This window comes from Herpailurus yagouaroundi, unplaced genomic scaffold (genome assembly GCF_014898765.1).
Source record: "Herpailurus yagouaroundi ecotype Mexico unplaced genomic scaffold, PumYag 194, whole genome shotgun sequence".
Taxonomy (NCBI): domain Eukaryota; kingdom Metazoa; phylum Chordata; class Mammalia; order Carnivora; family Felidae; genus Herpailurus; species Herpailurus yagouaroundi.
The window spans coordinates 2,974,326-3,001,371 of record NW_024412425.1 but is presented as its reverse complement, the minus strand read 5'-3'; the positions used below and the strand labels follow the sequence as shown (position 1 = coordinate 3,001,371).

At 36.4% G+C, this 27,046-nt stretch overlaps 1 protein-coding gene across 14 annotated transcripts in view; it reads left to right on the top strand.

The window, feature by feature from the left end:
- The window catches only part of LOC121011357 (zinc finger protein 30 homolog), a 173,586-nt gene that overhangs the window by 13,542 nt on the left and 132,998 nt on the right, over window positions 1–27,046 (top strand). For 2 of the 14 annotated variants that reach the window (XM_040445640.1, XM_040445639.1), the window contains exon 3: window positions 3,260–5,396. The exons of 8 other annotated variants lie outside the window; for them this stretch is intronic. In XM_040445640.1, coding sequence (XP_040301574.1) covers window positions 3,260–4,629 — 1,370 coding nt within the window. In that variant the 3' untranslated portion in view covers window positions 4,630–5,396. Of the gene's footprint in view, window positions 1–3,259; window positions 5,397–23,336; window positions 23,962–24,014; window positions 24,348–27,046 lie in introns of those variants that run through there. 4 more of the 14 variants (XM_040445632.1, XM_040445633.1, XM_040445635.1 and 1 more) reach the window with 4 other exon arrangements.

The window sequence follows — 27,046 nt, the reverse complement described above, 5'->3', positions numbered from 1 at the left end:
GAACTGGCATAAACAAATATGGCTGACTTTTTGTTTACAGACATCATAAGATTACAGTTCAGTGTTCATACTATAGAGTAGTCTCCTAGGTGAGAATTTTCAACGTGCCAGGGTCTTAATCTGGCATGTATTATAACGGGTGGGGGCTTATATGAGAGTCTCAGGTTCACTATATCCACTTTCAGAATTTTTTTTTTTTTAATGGAAACCTTTAAATTTACAGGATATGTGTGTGTGTGTGTTTGTGTGTTTTAGATTTTATTAAGTAATCTCTATACCTAATGTGGGGCTTGAACTTACAACCCTGAGATAAGTGTTGCATGTTCCAACAACTGAGCCAGCCAGGCACCTCTATAGGATAAATTTTATAACTTGTTCTACTTTGTGGTGTGTGTGTGTGAGAGAGAGAGAATATGGACATTTTGTCTTAAGTTTGTGTATATTTATGTATATTTTGTGTACTGTCTGCTCATCTCCTTTATTCTATTTTTCCATTCCATTGTTTAATGTTTCTTATGTCAATTTGTGTGAGCATTTATGCTGTGAACACTTTCTCATTTTCTTACAAATATTTTGGCTTACTTTTAACTATGACTTTCCTGTTTTCAAATTTTTTTATGACTTTCCTTTTCCATTGCTGGTTTTTACTTTTTAAATTTATAAGTAAATCCTTTGAAATTACCATTTATAACGTTTGTCATACCTTTATAGCCTCCTACTTATTTACTACTGTTATTTAGCTAATTACTAGTCATTTAATATGTCATTTATATCTTATTTATCTTAATGAAGACTTAAATTGACTTTTTCCTAAAGATTCTTACAAAGTTGCCATAATTTTTTATTGCTTTTTTGGGGTAGAGAGATGGAGACAGAAAGAAGGGGAAGAGGGAAAGTGGGAGAATGGAAGGAACTAAGGAGGGAGGGAGGGAGGAAGACACACAGATTTCATAGTGATATATATATTTTTTAATTTTATGTTTTATTTATCTTTTAGAGAGAGACAGAGTACATGTGGGGGAGGGGCAGAGAGAGAGGGAGACACAAAACCCAAAGCAGACTCCAGGCTCTGAGCTGTCAGCACAGAGCCTGACGCAGGGCTCAAACTCATGAACCATGAGATCATTACCTGAACCAAAGTCAGACGCTTAACCTACTAAGCCACCCAGGTGCCCCACCCAGGTGTTACTTTTTAATGTTTTCAGTAATCCTTTTCTAAGCAAACTTACTGAAACATAAATGTATACCAAAAAAAAAAAAAAAAAAAATCCAGAAATCATAAGGAAATAGCTTACTGAATTTTCACGAAGTGATCACACCCATCTGACCGGCAGCAAAATAGAGATTTGCTGGGATATTAGAAGCTCCCTCCTGGGGTGCCTGGCTGGCTCAGTTGGAAGAGCATGTGACTCTTGATCTCAAGGTCCTGAGTTTGAGCCCCACATTCTGTGTAGAGAGTTCTTAAATAAATAAAAAACTCAAACAAAAAAAAGAGAGAGAGAGAAGTAGCGGCTCCTTCCTAACTCCTTCGAGTCATTCCTCCCCACTGAAATTAACCACTATCCTGACTGTTAGCAACTCCATAGATTAATTTTACTTTTTTTGAAACTTATAAAAATGGAACCATACAGTATATGTTCTTTTATGTCTGGCTTTTTTACTCACCATTATGTTTGTGAGATTGATCCATGTTGTTGCATGTACTTGTATATTATTCATTCTCCTTGGTATACAGTATTGTGTTGTTTCAGTATGTTTTAATTTGCATAGCCATTCTGATGGATTCTTTCCAGTTTGGGCATATTAAAACTAATGTTCCTGTATTCTCAGTTTTTAAAAATACCATTTTCATTTTGAAAAGTAGTGAACTCTTAATTGGAATTTTTTTGAGGAAATACACATTTGAGAAAAACATCTCTTTGCTCAGAATTTTATTAGCATGCTAGTATGGTATAAAACTGTTCTTATGCCTGAAAAATCACAAAAATACTCTCTAGGTAGCATCTAAATGGCATTGGCTTTGAGGACTCTGGGGAGAGTATAGGGAAGGGCATGAAGGAACTAAACAGGCTGTTTGTAACATAGATGTGTGTAGATATATAAACTGAAATAAAGATGAGCTTCTTGTTACCTTGTGAAAACAGGCAAAGTTTACTCATGACTATGCAAGGTAGAAAATCAGATGTAGTGGAGATACCTAAGTGAAAGTAGACATTTGGGAAGATGATTAGATGTGAAGACATCACCATTTTTCATTTATATATTTGATTGAGATAGCTTAGATGTGCTTTTGTTTCCTATCTCTATAGGAAGTAATAAAAAATATTTAATCTGTAATAAGGTATAAGATTAGAGGCAAGGGAACATATGCAATAACTGTTAACCAATTATGAGATTTCATAATTAATAGTTACTATATGCTATGAGTTTGTTACTCAATGATAAATGAAAGGTTGCTTCTGCCCTTGGGAAGGTTTAAGGTAAGAAAATAAAGAGAATTTAAAAATGGGAAAAGTAATGAATATGTAACAACAAAATCAAAAAAGTGTTAAGAAACATGGAACAAGTTACTGGGATAGAAAATAAAGTATATAAATTAGATGAAGTCAGCATGGGTCTGATTTTTTTTTTTTAACATTTATTCATTTTTGAAAGGCAGAGAGAGACAGAGCACAAATGGGGGAGGGGCAGAGAGAGAGGGAGACACAGAAACAGAAGCAGGCTCCAGGCTCTGAGCTGTCAGCACAGAGCCCGACGCGAGGCTCAAACTCACGGACCACGAGATCATGACCTGAGCTGAAGTCGGCCGCCTAACTGACTGAGCCACCCAGGTGCCCCAGAATGGGTCTGATTTTTAACATGGTATCTAAAGGATGAAAGGAACCCAACTATGTAGAAAATGCAAGTTGAAATTCCTATGAATTTAAATTGTCAGTGAAAAGCTCTAAGAAATGGAAAGATTGTGACATATTCTAGGAACTGAAAGGAGGCTAGTGGGATAGGAATATAGGGAGCAAACCAGGCAGTGGCTTGAGATGATATGGTAAACAAAGGCCATGTTAGTCATGGTAAGATGTTTGTGCATTATTCTAATTAAAAAGTAATCATTAAAAAATTTAAAGATTCTCAAACTTTGATGAGGTTTTTTAGCTCGTTTACTTGAAATTGAGCTTTATTTTCTATTATAAAGTTTTTTTATATGCTTGTTTGCTTTTTCTAGAATAAGAAGATAGCATGTATTTATCTTGTTTTCTTTCAGATTTAGAAGCCAGATATGACACTAAAAAGTTATTTCAAGAAAAGGATATTTGTGAAATGAATTTATCTCAGTGGGAGATAATGGGAAGAATTAGAAGTTGTGGCCTTGAAAACTCCTTTATCAGAAAAGATTATAAATATGAGAAGTTTGAGGGACAAGAACACCTTCAAGAGGGATATATCCGGCAAGTGAAAAAAACCACCTCTGAAAAAATGCCCACTTACAGAAAACTCACTTCTCTTACTCTGTATCAGAGTATCCATAATAGAGAGAAACCCTATGAATGTGGGGATTGCGGGAAGGCCTTTAGAGTACGCCAACAACTTACTTTCCATCAGAGAATTCACACTGGCGAAAAACCCTATGAATGTAAAGAATGTGGAAAAGCCTTTAGACAGTGTGCCCACCTTAGTCGACATCAGAGAATTCATACTTCTGACAAACTCCTTGAATGTAAAAAATGTGGAAAGATCTTTACATGTGGTGCAGATCTTCGAGTACATCAGAGAACTCATATTGGTGAGAAGCCCTATGAATGTAAGGAATGTGGGAAGGCCTTTAGAGTAAGAGGACAACTTAATCTTCATCAAAGGATTCATACTGGTGAGAAACCCTATGAATGTAAGGAATGTGGGAAGACCTTTAGACAGTATGCACACCTTACACGACATCAGAGACTTAATATTGCTGAGAAGTGTTATGAATGTAAGGACTGTGGGCAGGCTTTTTTGTGTAGTACAGGCCTTAGAGTACATCACAAACTTCATACTGGTGAAAAACCCTATGAATGTAAGGAATGTGGAAAGGCCTTCAGGGTGCGGCAACAACTCACTCTCCATCAGAGAATTCATACTGGTGAGAAACCCTATGATTGTAAAGAATGTGGAAAGACTTTTAGTCGTGGCTATCATCTCACTCTCCATCAGAGAATTCATACTGGTGAGAAACCTTACGAATGTAAGGAATGTCGGAAGTTCTTCCGTCGTTACTCAGAACTTATTTCACATCAGGGTATTCATATTGGAGAGAAACCCTATGATTGTAAGGAATGTGGGAAGACCTTTAGACTGTTCTCACAACTTACCCAACATCAGAGTATTCATTTTGGTGAGAAACCTTATAAATGTAAGGAATGTGAGAAGACTTTTAGACTGCTATCACAACTTACTCAACATCAGAGTATTCATACTGGTGAGAAACCCTATGACTGTAAGGAATGTGGAAAGGCCTTTAGACTTCATTCATCACTTATTCAACATCAGAGAATTCATTCTGGTGAAAAACCATACAAATGTAAGGAATGTAAAAAGGCATTTAGACAACATTCACATCTTACTTACCATCAGCGAATTCATAATGTAACTAAATAATTTAGGAAAGCCTTCCACTGTGAATTTTGTGTTAAGGGGCATTAGAAAATAAATTTTAGGGGAAAAGTTTTTGAATATAGGAATCCCTTTTGCTTCGTGCTTACAGCTAACCTAAATAGTTAGGTTTTCTTTGAAGGAAAGGATAAATTTCATGAAATTTTAGAAGCCTTTACTCATCATTAAAAACTATGTTAAACTTTGGGAAATGTGTTCTAGAAAGAAACTCTTTTTTAAAGGAGTGAATATAGAAGAGCTTTTAATCTTACCTATCATCGCCTCTATTTTTCCCATCTGTATAATATATCTATGAAAGTTGCTAGGGCACTATCTCATTCCAAAAACTGATAATTGAAAGGAAAATCATTTAGCCTGCATTTCCTGTTGAACTGTATTTTAGAGTAACTAGAAGTTGATGAGCTAAAGTTCTTTATTAGAGAATTTTGCAGCACATAATGAAATAATGGATCTAGGCACAATTCTCAGTGGAGGTTAAGACCAGTAGATACCCATTGATCAATTTTAATCTCAAAATAGGACAAAACATTTTGTGCCCCCTAATAAGTTACAGTAAGACATACACATGTTGCCAAAAAAATATTGAACTGAATCTAAGCATCAAGATCTAACTCCCAGTTTAGGGAAGAATCACAGAACAGAAAGAAGAACATGACACAAGAAGAAGCAATGAAACAAATTTAAAATGTGGGTAATTCCACAAGAGAAATGACCTGCCTTCAAATTCAATAAAATAGCATTGAAAAAAGGGAGGTGGAACTCTTAAATATTAAGAGTCTGAAGAAATGTATATCAATCAAATGCAGTGAACTAGATCACAAGTTGAACAAATATGTAAAAAGGACATTTTTATGACAGTTGGGGAAATGGGAATATTGACAGATAATACTAAGAAATTATGTTTTTGTTAGGTAGCATCGTAGTTATATAAAAATGTTAGAGATAAGTTTATACACATAAGATGGTATGATGTCTGGAACTTTTTAAAAGTGCTCATGCAGGGCACCTGGGTGGCTCAGTCGGTTGAGCAACTGACTTTGGCTCAGGTCATGATCTCACAGTTCGTGAGTTCGAGCCTGATGTCGGGCTCTTTGCTGACAGCTTGGAACCTGGAGCCTGCTTTGGATTCTGTGTCTCCCTCTCTCTCTGCTCCTCCTCTGCTCGTGCTCTGTCTCTCAATAATAAATAAACGTTAAAAATAATTTAAAAAAAAGTGCTCATGCAAAAGAAAAAGATAAGCTTGTTAAAGTGATGGTAAGATAAGTCTTGAGTACATAGTTTTTATTTTGTTCTTGCTATTTTCTTTACTTTTATGTATTTGAATTTTTCCATAATATTATTTTAAAGATAAAATTAGCTCTGGAATTTTAACCAAATTGAAGTAAATGATTTTTTTAAATGACTGCATATCAAAATTTCTGGGTGTTGTCGAAGTTCTGCACATTGGGATATTAAATATGCTATACTGTATTTGGGAAATACAGATGGAAGATCCAAATTTTATCTAGTTCACCTATTGCTACCTCTGTTACCATGCCTGTCCCACAGTACTTCATATGTTTAAAGAATGAGTTTAAAAAGCAGTTACTACAACTAAATGTGGAAATTAATGGACTAGACCTTCATTGTCAAATAAGATAGTTGCCAGCAACATGTTGAGCACTCAAAATTGAGCACTTGAATTGTGGCTAGTTCAAATTAAAATGGTGTTAGGTGTAAAATACACATGAGGTTTTGAAGATTTCGTTTTTAAAAGAATGTAATGTATATTGTTTCTCACAGTGTTTCTCTGCTGTGATATTCAGTGGGATATTCAGAACCCAATTTAAGTGTCTTTCTGCTTCCAAGTGGCATGTTTGCATACTGAGGTCTTGGTTCTACCCTGAATCATCCTTTTGTTTTCCTCCCCTTCATGAAGGTAGCCCGTGTTTATAGCTGAATAGTTTTCTAAGACTGTTTTTAGCCTGTAGATGTCTTGGGATCCCAAGGCCCTTTCACTTTGTACTATTTCTGTCCCATTAGGTTCAAGCTTGCAGCGCTTCAAGTAGTACCATTGTCTTAAAAAACGTATTTTCTTTTTTTTTTTTTAATTTTAAAAAATTATTATTTTGAGAGCATGCACACAAGCAGGGGACAGGCAGAGAGAGAAGGAGAGAGAATAACAAGCACGCTCTGTGCTATCAGCATGGAGACCATCACCAGGCTCCATCTCAACACTAAGATCATGACCTGAGCTGAAATCAAGATGTGTCAATCTTCAACTGAGCCACCCAGACACCCCTAAAAACTGTATTTTCTATGAATTTTATTAGGGTTCACTCAAAGAATCAACAGGCTCTTCTCTATTAGGTTCCCTATGAGGCTGCTGTAGAAAAATGAGTTTGAAATTGTTAGAAGCCCTAGTATTTCACAGGAAAGATAAAAGTTGGGTTCATCATTATTTGGAGGCTATATTTTCAGGACAGCACTATATATTTGATTCCCACCCCCACCCCAGGCCCATTATAACTTTGAAAACCCTTTGCTCTCTGGAAACACTGCCATGGAACCCTCTATGTTTCCTTGAGATTTATTTGAAATATGCAGCAATTGATAGGAGTAAAATGTGATTTTTCTCTTTTGCTATGTTATGATGGATTACATTTATGAATTTTCAAATATCGATCAAGACTTACATCACTGGAATAAGCTCCATTTGTTTTTAGTGTACATTTTGTATGTAGTACATAAATACATTGCTGGATTTGCTGAGATTGCTATGATGTGCTAATATTTTGAGGATTTTTTTTTTTTTTTTTTTTTAGGATCTTTGTATCTATATTCATGAGGAATACTAGTTTGTAGTTTTCTTGTATTCTACTGTCTTTGCCTCATTTTGCTATCAAGGTGATTATGGCCTCATAAAATGAGTTTCACAGAATTGCTTCCTTTCCATTTCTGGTAGAGGTAGTGTTGAATTGTTAATTATTCTTCAAATGTTTGGTAGGATTCTCCAGTGAAGCCATTTGGGCCTTGAAATTCATGTGTCCACATCCTAACCCCCAATATAATGACATTAGGAAGTGGAGCCTTTTGGAGGAAATTAAGTTACAATGGTGGATCCCTCCTAATTGAGATTAGTCCCCTTGTAAAAGGGATCCCAGAGAGCTCTCTTACATTTTTGTGCCATCTGAGGATACAAGAAAATGGCAGTCTTTACTCTGGAAGACAGTTCTTGCCAGAAACTAACCATGCTGGCACACTGATGTCGACTTCAGCCTCAAGGATTGTGAAAAATAAATTGCTGTTGTTTATAAACCACCCCATCTATTGTACTGTGTTATAGCAGACTGAAATGAATGAGACAGATATTGGTACCAGAAGTGGGGTGGTAATGTAACAAATAGCTAAAAATGTAGAAGTGGCTTTGGAATTGAATAATAGGTAAAAGCTGGAAGAGTTTTTAGATGCATGCAAAAAATAAAGACATTAATGGTGATTTTGGTGATATCAGAAAAGAGCTGAAGAGAAAACTTAAACCTTAGAGAATACATTATCGACAGAATGTTCATAGAAATGAATGGTAAAGGCAGTACAGATGAAGTCTCAGGTGGAAGTGAGGAACATATTGGAAACTGGAGGAAGGCAGTTCTTTTTATAAAGTGACAAAGAACTTGGTGAAATTGCATTCCATTCTAGTGTTTTGTGGAAAGTAGAACTTGTGAACAATAATGAAGTTGAAGGTGTGGCTTGGCTCCTGGCTGATTACAAAAAAATGCAAGTAGAGACAAATTACTTAACAATGGAATTTTTCAAACGAGATTTGGGAAATTCTCAGCTGAATAGTTAAGTAATGTTAAAGTGAGAGTATTGATTGAGAAAGAATGGGATCCTGTAAGATGGTATGGGGACAAGTGGGAAGGCTCTGACGTAGCTGTGACATTGAGCTCCTATATTCTGAGTCTTCTTCCCAGTAGAAGCAGCCTCATCAGCAGAGGTGGCCTTTCCATCCCTAGTGGCAGTGGCATCCCCACCCACAGTGACATCAGCCTTTCCATTCCCATCTGATGGAATTAACTCTTCATTGCTTGAGGAAACTAATGACCTCCCTTGAGGTAGTGGCCATGCAAGACAATGCTACTTCTCAGAAACCCCCACAACCACCCCCTTTTGTTTCTAGACCCATCACTAGACTCTGTCCCAGCAGGCTCCTAAAAGTGCAGTGCAAAGTGTGACCCATGAGGAGGGGTGCTACAGTCCAAAAGAACTACCTGAGTTTTCTAACTTAGAAATCCAGGGAACAAGTGTGGAAATGGATACTAAGTGTGTGGCATTGTAGTGGAAGGAACATGATTGGAAATTTGGACAATGAAATCTGGGGGAGAGGTAGGTGGGTAGACCTCTCTGAATTAGGGCAAAAAAATTGAAGATACCTGTGTCCCATATAAATGAGTGACCTCAGCAAAGGAGGATTTTAATAATCAAGTGGACAGGATAGCCCATTCTGTGGTTAATAGTTTCTTTCCCCAGCCACCCTGGTTCAATGGACCCATGAACAAAGTGGCCATGGTGGCAGGGATGGAGGTAATGCATGTGATCAGCAACATGGACTTCCACTCACCAAGGCTGACCTGGCTATGACCATTGCTGAGTGCTCAATCTGCCAGAAGCAGAGACAATACTGAGCCCCCCAACATAACACTATTCCTTGAGGTGTTCAGCTAGCTACTGGAAGCAGGTTGGTTACCTTTGATCACTTCCATCATAGAAGAGGCAGCGTTTTGACCTTACTGGACTAGAAACTTAACTCTGGATATGGATTTACTTTCCCTGCATGCCAAGCTTCTGATAAAACTACCATCCATGGACTTAGAGAATGCCTTATCCACTGTCATAGTATTCCTCCTGGCGTTACTTCTCATCAGTTACTACTAATTTCATGATAGACTGGTGCTTGGCATGTAATTTTTATATCATCCTGACTTGTGAAGGGGAATAATTAACTGAGGCTGGAAAATTTTTCAATTTTTACACTCTTATTTATTGAATAATTTCTTCCCTTATCATCGTGTCCTGTTGTCTGCTTCTGAAATACGTGTGTGTGTGTGTGTGTGCGTGTGTATGTATATGTATAATATATATTTATATATATGTAAATATAGCATTGCAGAGACAGGAAAATGGCATAGAATATCCATTATAATTTTTTTATTGTTGCTGTTTTAATGTCCTTTAATATATATTAGTATTGTATCCTTCTAAACATTTTTACCTTTGCTCTTTATAAATAACTTTCTATAAAAATTGAGAAAATATACAGAAACATAATGAAAAAAAATCAAGATCACTTCTATTTTCCTTTCTACCAAGGAAGATCTGTTAAGCTGCAAGGTGTTATACTGTATCCTATTCAGACAGGGTACTTAAAAAGGAAAATAAAAATTGAAATCTTTACAATATTAGATCTTCCATGCATTAAAACTAATTTAACTCTGTTAGCATAGAGCTGTCAGCACAGAGCCTGATGTGGGGCTCAAACTCAGGAACTGTGAGATCACGACCTGAGCCAGAGTCGGACACTTAACCAACTGAGCCACCCAGGCGCCTCTAGTCGTTACACTTTTAGATAAAGAGCTTACAAATTCCTTGCTTTGTTCAATCATAGATGCATTATACATTTTGTTGATTTCATGACTGGAAATGTTTTGTTACAGTCTCTAATCATTATTGATATATAAGAAAGCTATTGATTTTTGTATGAAGATTGCAACCTTGTCACCTTATTTCTGTTGTTTGGTTATTTTGTCTTTTTGTTGGATTATAGCTTCCAGGTATACATTCAGAGAAGGTTTCTTAAATGCCTAATTTATTTCATTGATGCTTAAATGAGAGTTTGGCACAGTCTGGAAATTGGTACGAATTGTTTTTCTCTCTGAATTTGATGATTTACTCCATTGTCTTCCTACATGAATATAATCTGTGAAAGTATAATGTTAATGTATTTCTTATTCTTATGTATGTAAACTGTTTTTTAAATCTTTCTTGAAACTTTCAGTATTTTTTAAAACTTATTTTTGGTATTTCAGGTATTACTATTTTACTTAATTTTTTCAAAGCCATCACTTTTAGAACCAGTTATTTTATTTACCATTTTAAAGGAAAGAAAACACTGAATTAAACTATGCTATGTCACTGATATTAAGATGCAATCTGATCTCACAGATGTTAAAATCAAAATGTGTACCAGAATTAATGATAATTGGAATTTTATTAACTTGCTAGGGCTCTCTCAAATTGAGTAGTTAACATCCTTCTTGGTTTTGAGGTTACTTTCATTGATTACTAGTTCAAACATTACCTCTCCTCAATTATTTCTATTATCTTCTGGGACTTCTTTTAAATGGATGGTGGAATTTCTACTTCAATCTTTTATGTCAAGTTTTATTCTAATACTTTGCATCACTTTGTTACATTTGGTTCCTCTGACCTGTATAGCAATGAAATCTGGCTTCCTAATTCACAGTTCAGCTGTATGCATTCTGTTTTTCAGTCCTTTAAGTTTTTTTTTTTAACTTTTTTACTTGAAAATAATTATAGGTACACAGGAATCTACAGAAATGGTACATTTCACCAAGTTTCCATCAGTGGTCACATCTTACATAAAGTACAATATCAAAACATAGAATTTGACATTAATATGACATATATATGTGGTTACATGTCATCATGAGTATAAGTATAGATTCGTGTAATCACTACTGCACTAAAGATACAGAACTATTCCAATACAAAGATCTCTCTTATGCTGCCTCTTTATAATCACACCTGCACTTCACCTACCATCACTAATCCCTGGAAACCCTTAATCTGTTTTAGATCTCTATAATTTTTCGTTGAAGTTACATACATAGAATCATACAGTATGTGACCTTTTGAGACTGGCTTTCAGAACTCAATGTTTTTGAGATCTAAGTTGTCACATCTATCAATAGTTTGTTCCTTTTTAAATGCTGATAGCTCAGAGCCTGGAGTCTGCTTTGGATTCTGTGTCTCTGTCTCTCTCTGCCCCTCTCCAGCTCACGCTGTCCCTCTCACTGCCTCTCAAAAATAAATAAACATTTAAACATTTTTTAAAAAAAGAATGAAATCTTGCCATTTGCAACAACGATGAAACGAGTGTATTATGCTAAGCAAAACAAGTCAGAGAAAGACAAATATGATTTCACTCATATGTGGAATTTAAAAAACAAAACAGATGAACACAGGGAGGGGAAAAAAGGTAAAAAGAGAGAGGGAAGTAAACCATAAGAGACTTTAAAATACAGAGAACAAACAGGTTTGCCGGGGTGGGAGGGTGGGCTAAATAGGTGATGAGCATTAAGGAGAGCACTTGTTGGGATGAGCACTAGGTGTTACAGAGAAGTGATGAATCACTGGGTTCTACTCCTGAAACCAATACTACACTGTATGTTAACTAATTTTAAATAAATTTAAGGGATGGCTAGGTGGCTCAGTCAGTTAAGCGTCTGACTTCAGCTCAGGTCGTGATCTCGTGATTTGTGAGTTCAAGCCCCGTATAGGGCTCTGTGCTGACAACTCAGAGCCTGGAACCTGCTTCAGGTTCTGTGTCTCCCTCTCTCTGTCTCTGCCCCTCCCCGCCCACACTCCATCAGCCTCTGTCTCTCTCAAAAATAAACATTAAAAAGTATTTTTAATAAATTTTTAAAATACTACTGTTAATACAAAAACTATAGGCTAATATTCCTGAAGAATATAGATGCAAATATTCTTAGCAAAATATTAACAAACGAAATTCAACAGCACGTTGAAAGGATCATACACCACTATCAAGTGGGATTTCTCCTTGGGATGCAAGAATGGATGAGCCTAAATGTCCATCAACTGATGAATGGATAAAGAAATTATGGTTTATATATACAATGGAATACTATTTGGCAATGAGAAAGAATGAAATATGGCCTTTTGTAGCAATGTGGATGGAACTGGAGAGTGTTATGCTAAGTGAAATAAGTCATACAGAGAAAGACAGATACCATATGTTTTCACTCTTATGTGGATCCTGAGAAACTTAACAGAAGACCATGGGGAAGGGGGAAAAAAAAAGGGAGGGAGCCAAACCATAAGAGACTCTTAAAAACTGAGAATAAACTGAGGGTTGATGGGGGGTGGGAGGGAGGGGAAAGTGGATGATGGGCACTGAGGAGGGCACGTGTTGGGATGAGCACTGGGTGTTGTATGGAAACCAATTTGACAATAAATTTCATATAAAAATTAAACGTTTTAAAAAATTACAAAAAAAAAGAATGGATTAACTTGCAAATCAATAAATGTGTTATACCACATTAGTTGAATGAAGGTTAAAAATATCACCTTATATGAAGAAAAAGTGATAAAGTTTAACATCCTTTCATATTGAGAACTTAAAAAAAACTGGGTATGAAAGAAATATATATCAAAATAATAAAGGCCATATTTGACAGACTCACATCTAACATCCTATTTAACACTGAAAGGCTGAATGTTTTCCCTCTAAGATCAAGAACAACACAGAGTGCCCATGCTCACCACCTATTCATATAGTACTGGAAGTTCTAGCCAGACCCATCAATACAATAAATAAAATAAAATAAAATAAAATAAAATAAAATAAAAAATGCAATACAATACAATAAAAAATAAAATACATCCTAATCAGAAAGTAAAACTGTCTCTGTTTGTTAATGACATGACCTTACATATAGAAAATCCTAAAGATGCCACCATAAAACTGTTAGAATTAACACACAAGTTGAGTAAAGTTAACAGGATATAAAATCAACATACAAAAATCAGTTATGTTTCTATATACTAACACTGAACTCTCTGAAAAAGAAATAAAACAATCCCATTGAAAATAGCATAGGGGCACCTGGGTGGCTCCATTGGTTAAGCATCCATCTCTTGATTTTGGCTCAGGTCATGATTTCATGGTTTGTGAGTTCAAGCCCCGCATTGGGCTTCACTTGATAGGGCAGAGCCTGCTTGGGTTTCTCTCTCTCCCTCTCTCTCTCTCTGCCCCTCTTCTGCTTGCTGTCTCTCAAAATAAATAAATAAATTTAAAAATTACAAAAAAAAAAAGCCTAAAAAATAATAAAATACTCAGGAATAAATTTCACCAAGGAAGTAAAAGATCTGTACACTGAAAACTATTAAACACTGATGAAAGAACTTGAAGAAGACACAAATTAATGAAAAGGTATTCTGTTTTTATGGATCAGAAGAATAATATTGTTAAAATGTTCATACTACCAAAGCCATGTACAGATTCAATGCAATATCTATCAAAATTCCACTGACATTTCTCACAGAAATAGAAAAAACAATCCTAAAATAATTATGAAACCACAAAAGACCCTGGATATCCAAATGCCATCTTGAGAAAGAACAAAGATGGAGATGTCACATTTCCTGGTTTCAAACTATACTACAAAGCTATAGTAAGCAAAACAATATGATACTGGCATAAAAATAGACACCTAGACTGATGGCACAGAACTGAGCTCTGAGATAAAATCACATATATTCATCCAACTGATATTTGATAAAGGAGTCAAGAATACTCAATGAGGAAAGGATAATCAATAAATGATGCTGGGAAAAGTGGATATTCAAATGTGAAAGAGTGAAATTGGACCTGTATCTTACATCATTAACATAAACAAAAATTAACATTAGCATCAAAAAAGTAAATAAAAAACATAATCATTAACAAAAATTAAGTTGAAATGGACTAAATACTTAAATATAAAACCTGAAGCCAGGGGCGCCTGGGTGGCGCAGTCGGTTAAGCGTCCGACTTCAGCCAGGTCACGATCTCGCGGTCCGGGAGTTCGAGCCCCGCGTCAGGCTCTGGGCTGATGGCTCGGAGCCTGGAGCCTGTTTCCGATTCTGTGTCTCCCTCTCTCTCTGCCCCTCCCTTGTTCATGCTCTGTCTCTCTCTGTCCCAAAAATAAACATTAAAAAAAATTTAAAAAAAAAAAAAAAAGACAAAAACCTGAAGCCATAAAACTTCTAGAGGAAAACACTGGAAAACTGGTCTTGGCAATGATATTTTGGATATGACACCACAAGCATAGACAACAATAGCAAAAGTAAACAAGTGGGACTACATCAGACTAAAAAGCTCCTGTGCAGCAAAAGGAATCAACAAAATGAAAAGGCAGCCTTTTTGGAATGGGAGAAAATATTTGCAAACTAAATAGCTGCAAACCATATATTTGATATCCCAAATGTGTAAGGAACTCATACAACTCACAAGGAAAAAAAAAGCAATCAATCAGATTTAAAAATGGGCAGAGTACTTGAATAGACATTTTTCTAAAGAATACATACAAATGGTCAACAGTTATATGAAAAGATGCTTGACATCACTAATCATCAGGGAAATGCAAATCAAAAACACAAGGAGATATCACCTCACATCTATTAGAATGGCTATCCTTAAGAAGACGAGATAACAAGTGGTGTCCAGGATGCAGAGAAAAGGGAGCCCTTGCACACTGTTGGTGGGAATATAAATTGGTAGAGCCATTATGGAAAACTGTATAGAGGTTCCTCAAAAACTTAAGAATAGAACTATCATATGATCTAGCAATACCACATCTAGGTATATGTCTAAAGGAAATGAAATTACTATCTCATATCTCTATATCAAAGATATGTCTGTACCTCTATGTTCATTGCAACATTATTCACAATAGCCAAGGGAAGGCAACAAACCTGTTTACCTACCAACACGTGGATAAAGAAAATGTTATATATACATGTACCTAACATATGTACATGTTATCATATGTATATATATAACACATTTAGTGTATGTAAAGATATAGATGCACACACACACACACACACACACACACACACACAATGGAATGTTACTCAGCTATAAAAAGGAAGGAAATCCTGTCATTTGAGACAACATGAATGAACTTTGAGGGTATTATTCTAACTTATGTGTGGGGCCTTAAAAAACTGAACTCACTGAAACAAAGAGTAGATTAGTGTCCACCAAGGTCTAGGATATTGAGAAAATGGGGAAATGTTGGTTAAAGGGTACAAACTTCCAGTTAGAAGATGAATAAGCTCTAGGGATCTTCTGTCCAGCTTGGTGACTAGAGTCAACCATATACTTGTATACTTGAAAGTTGCTAAGAGAGTAGATCTTAAATGTTCTTTCACACATGAATACACATAAAGAGCTAATTGCGAGATAATTATCTGTTAATGTGTGTTAGGTGATGTGGTAATGTGAGGTAATGATGTGTTAAGGGTAATGACTATCCTTATGTAGTAATAATTTCACAATATTTACATATACCAAATCTTCACATTGTACATCATAAACTTATACAATGTTATATGTCAAACATATCTCAATAAAGGTGAGGGGGAAAATTAACGAATCAATTGTTTCCTGGAAGTCCACAAATGAAGACAAATGGCATAGAGTTAAATGGTATTCTATACGACTTTAGCATTTGCTTCATTTTCTTACCTACAAGTGCCAATAAATTTAAGTTTACATTGTCATTGTTGCTTATCTACAGAAACCTGAGGGGGACTGGCTAAGAATTACCACATCATAATAACAGGTAAAATTTTCTGAGCTTTTGGTATGTACCAGGGGCTGGTCTAAGGAATCGACACTATTAACTTATCCCCCACTCCTAATAATGTTATGAAGTGGGTAATCCTATTTCACAGTTAAGAAATGATGGCAAAGACACCTTGGAAGACAGTTTGGTGGTTTCTTACAAAACTAAATATACTCTTACCATATAGTCCAGCAATGGAATTCCTTTGTATTTACTCATAATAGTTGTAAACTTATGTCTGCATAAAAACCTGCACACTGATGTTTATATTTATAGCAGCTTTATTCTTAATTGCCATAACTCAGAAGAAAGCAAGATGATCTTCAGTAGGTGAATGGATAAACTATGGTACCTCCTGGGGATAGTTACTCAGTGCTAAAAGGAAATGAGCTACCAAGCCACCAAAAGACATGAAGGAGAGGTGTCTGGGTGACTCAGTTGGTTAAGCATCCAACTCTTGATTTTGGCTCAGGTCATGAACTTGCAGTTTGTGAGATGGAGCCCCATGTTGGGCTCCGAGCTACCAGCTTGGAGCCTGCTTGGGATTCTCCCTGTGCCCCTTCCCCACTCACTTGGGCATGTGCTCTATCAAAATAAATAAACGTGAAAAAAAAGACATGAAGGAAATTTAAGTTCATATTACTAAGTAAAAGAAATCAATCTTGGAAAAGGTTACAGATGGTCTGATTCTGAGTATGTGATATTCTGGAAAAGGCAAATCTGGAAAAGGGGAACCTGAGCCACCCAGGTTCCCCAGGGATATTGATAATGGAGGAAACTACATATGTGTCAGGCAGGGGGTAAATGGGAAATCTTTGTACCTTCCTCTCAATTTTGTTGTAAACCTAAAGCTGCTCCATAATAAAGTCTTAAAAAAATTTTTTAAAGAAAAAACTATGGCAAGGAGAGTCTCAGTTTAACACATCCATGAAGCTCTAGGCAGTTTGGCTGGGGCTGGTTAGTCAAGGTAGTTTCACCGGTGGTTGGCAAGTTGGCTACCAGTGTATCTTGGTTATTTACCAGATGACCATTCTAGCATGCTACAACAGATTCATTCACACCAGGTTCATTCACACCATTCACACACAAAAATGGGCAAATTCCTTTCGTCAAGTCACCGCTTATATCACATTTATTGATGTCCCAATAGCAAAAGCATGTGGTTAAGCCCAGATTCAGGAGATGGAGAAATAAACACTGCTTCATTTTGCTGTGTTTAATGGAGGATGGAAGGAGCAGCAAAGTCACATTACGAAGTGAATATAGAATGGCATAAATTATTGTGACTGTTTTTATAGTTAACCACACCAACTATGTCTGTAAATATCTTAAATAAAAATGATCTAAGTATTTCAATTAAAAGATAAAGACTACCAGGGTGCCTGGGTGGCTCAGCTGGTTGAACATCAGACTCTTAATTTTGGTTCAGGTCATGATCCCAGCCAGGGTCGTGGAATTGAGCCCCACATCAGGCTCTGTGCTGAGTGTAGAGCCTGCTGGAGATCCTTTCTCTCTCTCTTCTGTCTGTCTCTCTCTTTCTCACCCCTTCCTTCTCCCCTGCTTTGGCAAGTTGGCTCTCTAAAAAAAATTGAGACTATCAGACTAGATTTTATGTAAAAAGATCTACAAGACATACATTACATATGACAGAGAACGGTTGAAAGTAAAAAGATGGTGGAGGGAACAACATGCAAATGCTAACCAAAAAAATGCTGGGGTAGCTATTTTAATAGCTGATAGACTTTGAGGAAATAGATATTTCTAAAAATAAATAGGAACATAATGATAAAAGGAGCAATTCAACAGAAAAACTAATTCTAAATTTTATTGTCTCTCTTTTTTTAATTTGAGAGAGAGAGAGAGAGAGAGAGAGAGAGAGAGAGTGTGTGTGTGTGTGTGTGTGTGTGTGCAGGGGAGAGGGGCAGAGGGAGAGAGAGAGAGAGAAATCCAAACAGGCTCTAAGCTCAGCATGGAGCCCAATGTGGGGCACAATCCCATGACCCTGGGATCATAACCTGAGCCAGAATGAAGAGTCTGATGCTCAACTGACTGAGCCACCCAGGTGCCCTGGAATATATATTCTTTTCAAGTGAATGTGGACTGTGTGGCAAAATAAACCATACACTGGGCCATATAGTAAATCTAATATACTTCATAGGATTGAAATCATGTATAGTCTCGTGTCTGACCACAATGGAATTAAACCAAAAACCATTACAAAACAAAACATTGAAACTTCCCAAGTTATCCAAACTTAAGCAACATAACTCTGCAAAAGCAGTGGATCAAATAATGACAATGGAATTTAAAAGATATTTTGAACTTTTTGATAGTGAAAATAAAAAAGGGATTTTTGCTTTTACTGGGATGCAGTAAAAGCAGTAATTTGAGGGCATGTTTGTAGCTCTAAATGCATATATTAGAAAGGAGCAAATACTGAATATGAATAATGTAAGCCTCCATCATAAGAAACTAAAAGAAAGAATATCAAATTAAACCAAAAGAAAGTAAAAGGAAAGAAGAAATAAAGATATGTATGGACATCACTAAAATAGAAAGCAAACTTGTAATAGAGAAAATAAACTGAGCCCAAAGCTAGTTCTTTGAAAGATCAACAGAATTGATAAGCCATAGCAAGACTGACCAAAAAAGAAAACAATCCCACAAATATCAGGTATGGAAAAAGATTTTATAGATATTAAAGGGTAAACAAGAAGGCATTATGGACAACTTTACACCAATAAATTTGATCTTCAAAGAAATAAAACATTTCTTAAAAAATACAACTTGCAAAAATGACATGAGAAAAAATATAAAATTTGAGTAATTGTTAAAAAAAAATCTTCATTTATAAATCTCCCACAAGGAAAATTCCAGTTCCAGATGTTTTCACTGGTGAATTCTTCCAAATATTTGATGGAACAGAAAATATCAGTCAGGTACAAATTCTTACAAAGAAAAGAAAAAGGGGAATGACTTCCCGATTTCCTCTATGAAGCCAAAAACATCTTTATATTAACCCTGGAAATTTCAGGACAAGAAAAACATAAAAGCAAAGCCCTAAACAAAATATAGCTAGGCAAATTCAGTGAATGATAAAGAAGATAATAAATCATGACCAAATGAGTATTCTAGGAATGCTAGATGGTTTCACATACAAAAAATAATCAGTGTAACTTACCACATTAACAGAATAAAGGAGAAAAATCTTATGATCATCTAATGTGCAGGCTATCCATTAAAAAAATTCAACATCCATTAAAACAATTCTCAACAAAAGTGGCAGGAAAGAAAATTGCCTCAATCTGATAAAGAACATTTTTAAATAATCTCAGATAACAAACCTAATGGATTCCTCAAGGGAATAAAACAAGGATATCTACATTTGATACTTGCATTTATTATCATACTGGAGACCCAAGCCAGTGCAATAAACAGGAAAAAAGGAAAAAGTATAAAGATTGGAAAAAGAAGAAATATAACAGTATCTGTCAATAACATAATTTGTATGTAGAAAATCCAAAAAAGAATTCTAAAACTTTTTTTTAATGATTATTTTGAGTGAGAGAGAGAAAATGTGAGCAGGGGAGGGATAGAGAAAGAGGGTGAGAGAGAATCCCAAGCAGGCTATGCCATGGGACTCAATCCCACAGAACTTTGAGATCATGACCTGAGCTGAAATCAAGAGTCGGAAGTTTAACCAAATGAACCACCCAGGCACCCCTAGAATTCTAAAACTCTTAATAAATAAGCAAATTTAGCATGATCACTGGATTTAAGTATATATAAAAACATAATTTGTGTCTCTATATACCAGCTTAAATTAAACAGTAAAATAAAAAAACAAAAGTATTTCTCATAGCAACAAAACACAAAAATAACAAAAAGGCACAAAAATTCTCAACAAAGTACTAACAAATTGAATCTGGTAACAAATAAAAAAAATAATTTATACACCAGGACCAAGTGAGATTTATGCCAGGAATGCAAGGTTGGTGGTGTAGCATGCAAAAAATCAATGTAATATATCAATAGAATAAAGGACAGAAAGCACATGATGTCTGACAAAAAAAAAAAATTTAACAATATCTACTATCCTTTCATGATAAAAACACTCAACAAAGTCAGAATAGAGGAAAACTTCCTCATTCTAGTAAAGGGAATCTATGAAAAATCCACAGCTAACATCATAATTAACTAAGACAATGATTTCCCCCAAGGTATGTGGAAAATCCATACAATAGAAGAGTATTCAGCAATAAAGAGTAATAAAGTAATGTTACATGCTACAACAAAGATAAATCTTGATAAAATTATGTTAAGTGAAAGAAGCCAGTCACAAAAAAACAAATATTGTAGGATTCCATTTATATGCACTATCCTGAATAGGCAATTCTATAGATACAGATAGAAGATAAATGGTTGCCTGTGACTGGGGGACAGGAGACAGGAATTGGGAATTACTGCTAAGGGGTGTGGGATTCCTTTTTCAGGCGATGAAAATGTAAAATCATTGACTGTGGGGTAATTGGGTGCAAAACTGTAAATATACTAAAAACCACTGAAGTGAACAATTTGCAGGGCTCAAATTCACGAACCATGAGTTCATGACTTGAGCCAAAATCAAGAGTCAGATGCTCAACCAACTGAGCCACCCATGTGCCCCTGAAGTGAACACTTCAAATGGGAGAATTTTATGGTATGTTAATTATATCTCAATAAAGCTGTTTTTTATAAAGACATAAATGCTTTCCAATGAAAATTATAAAACGTTGCTGAGATAAATTAATGAGGACTCAAAGAAATGGAGAGATATGCCAATATTTGTGAATTGCAAGACTTAGTATTAAGATATCAATTCATCCTACATTTACAGGGTCAAAGAAAGCCAGTTAAGTCCCTCCAGGTTTCTTTGTGTAAATTAACCAGCTGATTCTTGAAATATATATGGAATTGCATAGGACCTAGAATGCCCAATATAATGAAAAAGAATAAAGTTTAAAATGTATACCATGATATTTCAATACTTACTCTAAAGACAGCTTGGTATTAGTGCAAGATAGCTAAATATACCAATGAGAAAATATAGTACAGAAATAGGCTCACAGATATAAAGTCACTTGACTTATTACAAAGGCACCATTGCAATTCAATAAATAGTGATGGAGCAACTGGTTATATGTATGGGGGAAAAATCTCTTGATCCTCATCTCAAAAGAAAGAAACAAAACAATTAATTTGAGATGAATCATAACTATAAATGTGAAAGGTGAAACAATAAGATCTCTAGAAGAAAAATAGAATATCTTCAGGTCCTATGGTAGGCAGAGGCTTTTAAACAGAATGAGACATCAGCTATAAATAAAATATTAATAAATTGAACTTCATTTAAATTAAAAGCAGCTGTTCTTCAAAAGACTTCATTATTAGAGTGAAAAGGCAAGCCATAGCCTGGAAAAGATATAACGCAAATGTCCTACAAAGACCCCATATCCTAGTATATACAAATACCTATGAATAAATAGAAAAAACACAAACTCATTTTAATAAAATGGTCAAAAGTTAAACAGGCAACTCAACATAGAAGTTATCCAAGTGACTGGTATATGAAAGGATGCCAAAGTGAGTATTCATCAGGGAAATGCAAATTAAAATCACACTGAGATACCACTACCCACCTTCTAGTATTGTAAAAATTAAAAAGACTGATAATACCAGGTGCCTAAAAGGATATGAAGCAACTGGAACCCTTTGCATTGTTGATAGAAGTGTAAATTGACACAACTTTGGAAAATGATTTGGCAGTATCTCCACAGTTACATACAAATCTACTTTACGATCCAGCTATTCCACTCTTGGATTCCTAATAGAAATGAATGCTATGTCTCCCAAAATATGTAAGATTGACCATAGATGTATTAATAAGAAAAACTGGAGGACACCTGGGTGGCTCAGTCAGTTAAGTGCCCGACTTCAGCTCAGGTCATGATCTCACAGTTTGTGGGTTTGAACCCTGCATCAGGCCCTGCACTAACAGTGTGGAGCCTGCGTGGCATTCTCTCTCTTTCCCTCTCTCTCTGCCCCTCCCCAATTCATGCTTTCTCTCTCTCTCAAAAATAAATAAATAAACTTAAAAAAAAATGAAAGAAAAGAAAAAACTGAAACCCACACAAATGTGTATCAATACAGAATGAATATATTGTATCAAGATTTAGACTATGGCAGCCTGCAGGCAAAATATGGCCCGTCACCTATTTTGGTATGGCCAATGACCTAAGAAAGGTTTTACATTTTTAAATGGTTGAAAAAATAAGAGTAGTATTTTGCAATATGTAAAAAATTACATGAAATCCAAATTTCAGCGTCCATAAATAAAGTTTTCTTGGAATACAGCCACACTAATTTGTTTACATATTATCTATGGTTGCTTTCATGCTAGAATAGCAGAGTTGAGTAGGTGTGACAGACAACATCTGGCACATAAAACCAAAAATATTTATTTGCTGGCTAAAGGACTCATCTCGGAGTCTTAATGTTGACAAAAACATGCCAGGCACATATCATTACACTGATTGTATTCAAATGAAGTTCAAGAATACACAAAAGTAATCTGTGGTGTTAGAAGTCCAAATAATGGTCCCTTCTAAGTAGAGTCACAGTTGACCAGGATGGGGCACAAGGGAACATTCTGGCATTTTGGAAATCAATGTTCTTTATCTTGATCTGTGTGTGGTGATTGCCTGTGTATGCAAAAATCATGGAGGTGTATATATAATATTTGTAGACTTTATGTAAATTATTCCTCTAAAAAAAAAAGACTAAGGCTGAAATTACACTTTTTCCCATCCCTCTTCATTTCAATATAAAACTCATTTTTCAAATTATTTGCCAGATGAAATTCTTGTTTCTCCAATTTAGGTAGCCACTGGTAACTGTTTAAATTTGTTTATTAAAATTAAACAAAATTAAACATTCATTCCTTGGTCAAACTAACCACAATTAAGGGGCTTGAATAGTCATATGTGGCTAGTGGCTACTATACTGGACAGTGCAGATACACAACACAGAACTGAGTTTTACAGAAAGTTCTATTGGGCAGCTGTACTCCAAAAACTTACATAGAAGTTCATTTTAAAGGTGAGAAAACTGAAGTTTTGAGATACACAGTGCTGCATTCACTTTTTTCCCCCATATTCACTGCTACAGATGAACTCACAATGTATCATTCATTTAACATTTCTATAATTATATAGGAATCTATTCTAAATTCATAACCATGCAAAGAAAAAGCATTTTGTAAGTCATAAAATACTTAGATTGTCTAATTAATCCCAGGCATCACCCTTATAGTCACACCGTTCCCGAGACACTCTCACAATCCCAAATGGATCACACGCGTATCCACTAACATGCCTCTTACAGTCTCAAACACAATCTGATACACAGCACATTCCCCACAGACCTCTCTTCCCCTGCAGAAGACACTTGGATAACAAACTCATGTCCGTGAAGTGTGTCAAACCTCTGATGCCTCTTGAGCAGAAACCCGGGTGGTCACAGCTACTGCGTCTGAGCCACAGCTCTTGTCTGAGAAATCTGGACCCTACCTCCTGGCCTTCTGCAGCTTTTTCAGCCCTGGACTACATTTGTCTGAAGGCTTCACTACAAGACCCAAACTCTGGTAATCTTCTTGGGATTTTCTGGAGGAGTCACTTGAGTCAAATGAGATAGGTCGGCACACACGTAGTAGTAACCTGAGATCCCCCTTCGAGCAAGGGACACTCAAGGATCGGGCCGATTCCGGGCCGCAGAATGTGGCCACTGCCTCTGCATTCTGTTGGATCGAGCGGCGGGAGGTGGGGGTGGGGGGAAGGTGGTCACATTTTTGACTACATTTCCCGGAGGCCACCGCGTCCCTGCGCCATTTCGTACACTTATTCCGTTACGTCTTGATGCAGGGATCCAGTCTGCAGCGGTCAGGTGAGTGGACCGTCTCACTGGGACCCGCACGCTGCATTTAATTAGGAGCATCCAGAAAGAAGTTTTCATATGGTGCTGGGAATACCGGTATGCCAGCTGGGGCTCGGTGCTGTGAGGAATCGGGACGATCCCGGCTCTGGACTACGTTTCCTTTGGGTCATAGAGCTCCAGGTTGATTCCTTATGGAAGTCGGCCTTGCCTGGGGAGTAGCTGTGACCTTCTTCTCCGGCAATATCTGCACCGTCACTTCGGTTCAGACCGGCAGGGGCGTGGTGCTATTAGCTTCTTCCCTCAGCCCCTGTGATGTGGGAGTGCACTTAGCGCCCCTCCCGGCTGGCAAACTCCACACCTTATCTTTGGTTCCGGTAGGACGGGATAGGGAATATGTTACCTTTAACTTCCACCGTGCTGGATGTGTGTGTCCCTTTCTGTGGCGGCGCGATGGGCTCGCCTGCCGTCTTCTAATGCTTTTGGCGGCCAGGGATACTTCGCACCTGTGTACATTACCCCCGTATGACACGGACAGAGTCCGTTGAGAATCGCGCGGTTCCAGGTGCTGCAGTTTCCTCACTTTACTGTGCTGAGAACGTGACTATTTTGAAGCTGTATAATGAGGATTTACACCTGAAGCGCCCTAGGAAGGGAGAAGACCACCATAATAGGATGCCCCATTCTACTTTGAGAGCCCTGTGGGGAAAATCAATCCCTTTCTCTGGCCTGAAGTTGTGGGAGATGATCCTAAATGTTTTGTTGGCTGTGAGAAAGGCTTGGTAGCCTATGATTGTTTAGTCCCTTCTACTTTTTCTAACAGAGCCACACAGGAAAGGAAAAGAATGTTGCACATCTAAAAGACTTGCCTAAAATGAGTTACCATTTTCTTCCTCCCCTCAAGTTTCTTACTTTTCAAGATGTTGCAGTACGTTCTGCAACATCTTAAGGAAGAACCAGCCATTCAGTGACTTGTCCTTAGGCATTAGCTATCCCCATAAATGATGGCGCTCCAGGGATGAGCTCACTAGGCTAACTCCACTCCCAGCCACACTACACCTGTTCTCTCCACCCAATGGCAAATCAGCCATTTCTAAGATTTTTGATGAGAGAGAACTACACCCTCCGGAGGAAATTTGAAGATTTTTATTTTAACTTTATTATGGAAAATTTCAAGCAGGATAGAAAGTAATATAAACCCAATGTGCTCAATACCCACCTATAATTTAAAACGTTTGCAAACATCCTTACATCCTTCCTCCTTTTTTTTTGTAGCATTTCAAACATTGTATAATTTTATCCATATGTATACATATATAACCAAAAACATATTTTTAGATAACCACAGTGATGTTACCCCAACTTGAAAAACTAACAGTAATTCCATAATATCATATATGCAATACATACATATTTGTTTCCCCAATTTTTTCAAAGATAGATTTTTACAATTGGTTTGTTCAAATCATGATCCAGATAAGGTCTACACAGTGCATAAGGTTGCCAAACATCTTAAATTTCTTTAATCTGTAAATTTCCCTTCTATTTTTTGCTTTTGTTTTATTTTAGTTGGTATTACTGATTTGTTTTTTAAAAAACTAGGTTTATAGAATATTCTACATTCTGCTTTTGGCTAATTGCTTCCTTAGGGTGTCATATAATTTGTTCTCCTATGCCCCGTATTTCTGTAAATGAGTAGTTAGATCTAGAAACTTGATCAAATCCAGATCATATTTTGCATAAATCCCATTTTCAGACAAAAATAATTCATAGTTGGTGCCTTGCACTTCCTATTACATCACATCCTGAGGCTTTTAAAGTCTGGTGTCCCACTTCTGGTGATGCCATATTGATCAGTGTTCAAGGGCTGTCCACTAAACCTTTTTATAAGGCTCTCCTTTCTTTTTTCACCTATTAATAGAGGAAGGTATTGTCCACCCACCCACCCTCCTCCCCCCCAGGGGATAAAACTTGGTTCTTAGCAGGGCAAACTCTTAAGATATTGCAATGGTTTGTGGCCCTTGGAGCCACACAGTAAATAAACACATATACAGTATAACCATGGCATTAAAATTTTATAGTTGAATAGTGGTTAGGGGGAAAAAAGGTGTCTAAAAAGGCTCTTTCAGCCTTTTTAGGGGAAACAAGGGGAAAAAAGGTCAAGAAACACCTAAAGTTTATAATATCCATTTATGATTGATGGTGAGATCTGTTATTTCATTAAAGATTACATACAGTGATTTTTAAAAATTTAATTGTTTTATTATTTATTTTAGAGAGAGTATGAGCAGGGGAGGGGCAGAGGGAAGGAGAGAGAGAGAGAGAGAGAGAGAGAGAGAGAGAGAGAGAGAGAGATTCCGAAGCAGGCTCCAGGCTCTGAGCTGTCAGCACAGAGCCCCACATGGAGCTCAAACTCATGAACGGCAAGATCAAGACCTGGGCCAAAGTCAGATGCTTAACTGACTGAGCCACCCAGGTACCCCTACATATAGTGATTTTTAAAAATTCTCTCACTTCCTTCTGCATTTCTTGGTTGGAGTTCTATAAATAAGAAATTTGCTTCAAAACTATTTGGTTATCCTCAAATTCAGTTCATATAGAAAGACAGTAATCTATTTGATTCTTTCCCTTTATATATTAGTTTTCAGAGAAATTAATTGGCATCCTACAACCTCCTAAAGAGTCCCAAAAGTAAGTGAGTCAGTTTATTTTGAGTATTCATGGGTTTTGGAAATACATTTGATAGGTTTCCAACCACTGTAATCTTTTTTTTTTTTTTTTTTTTTTTTTTTTTTTTT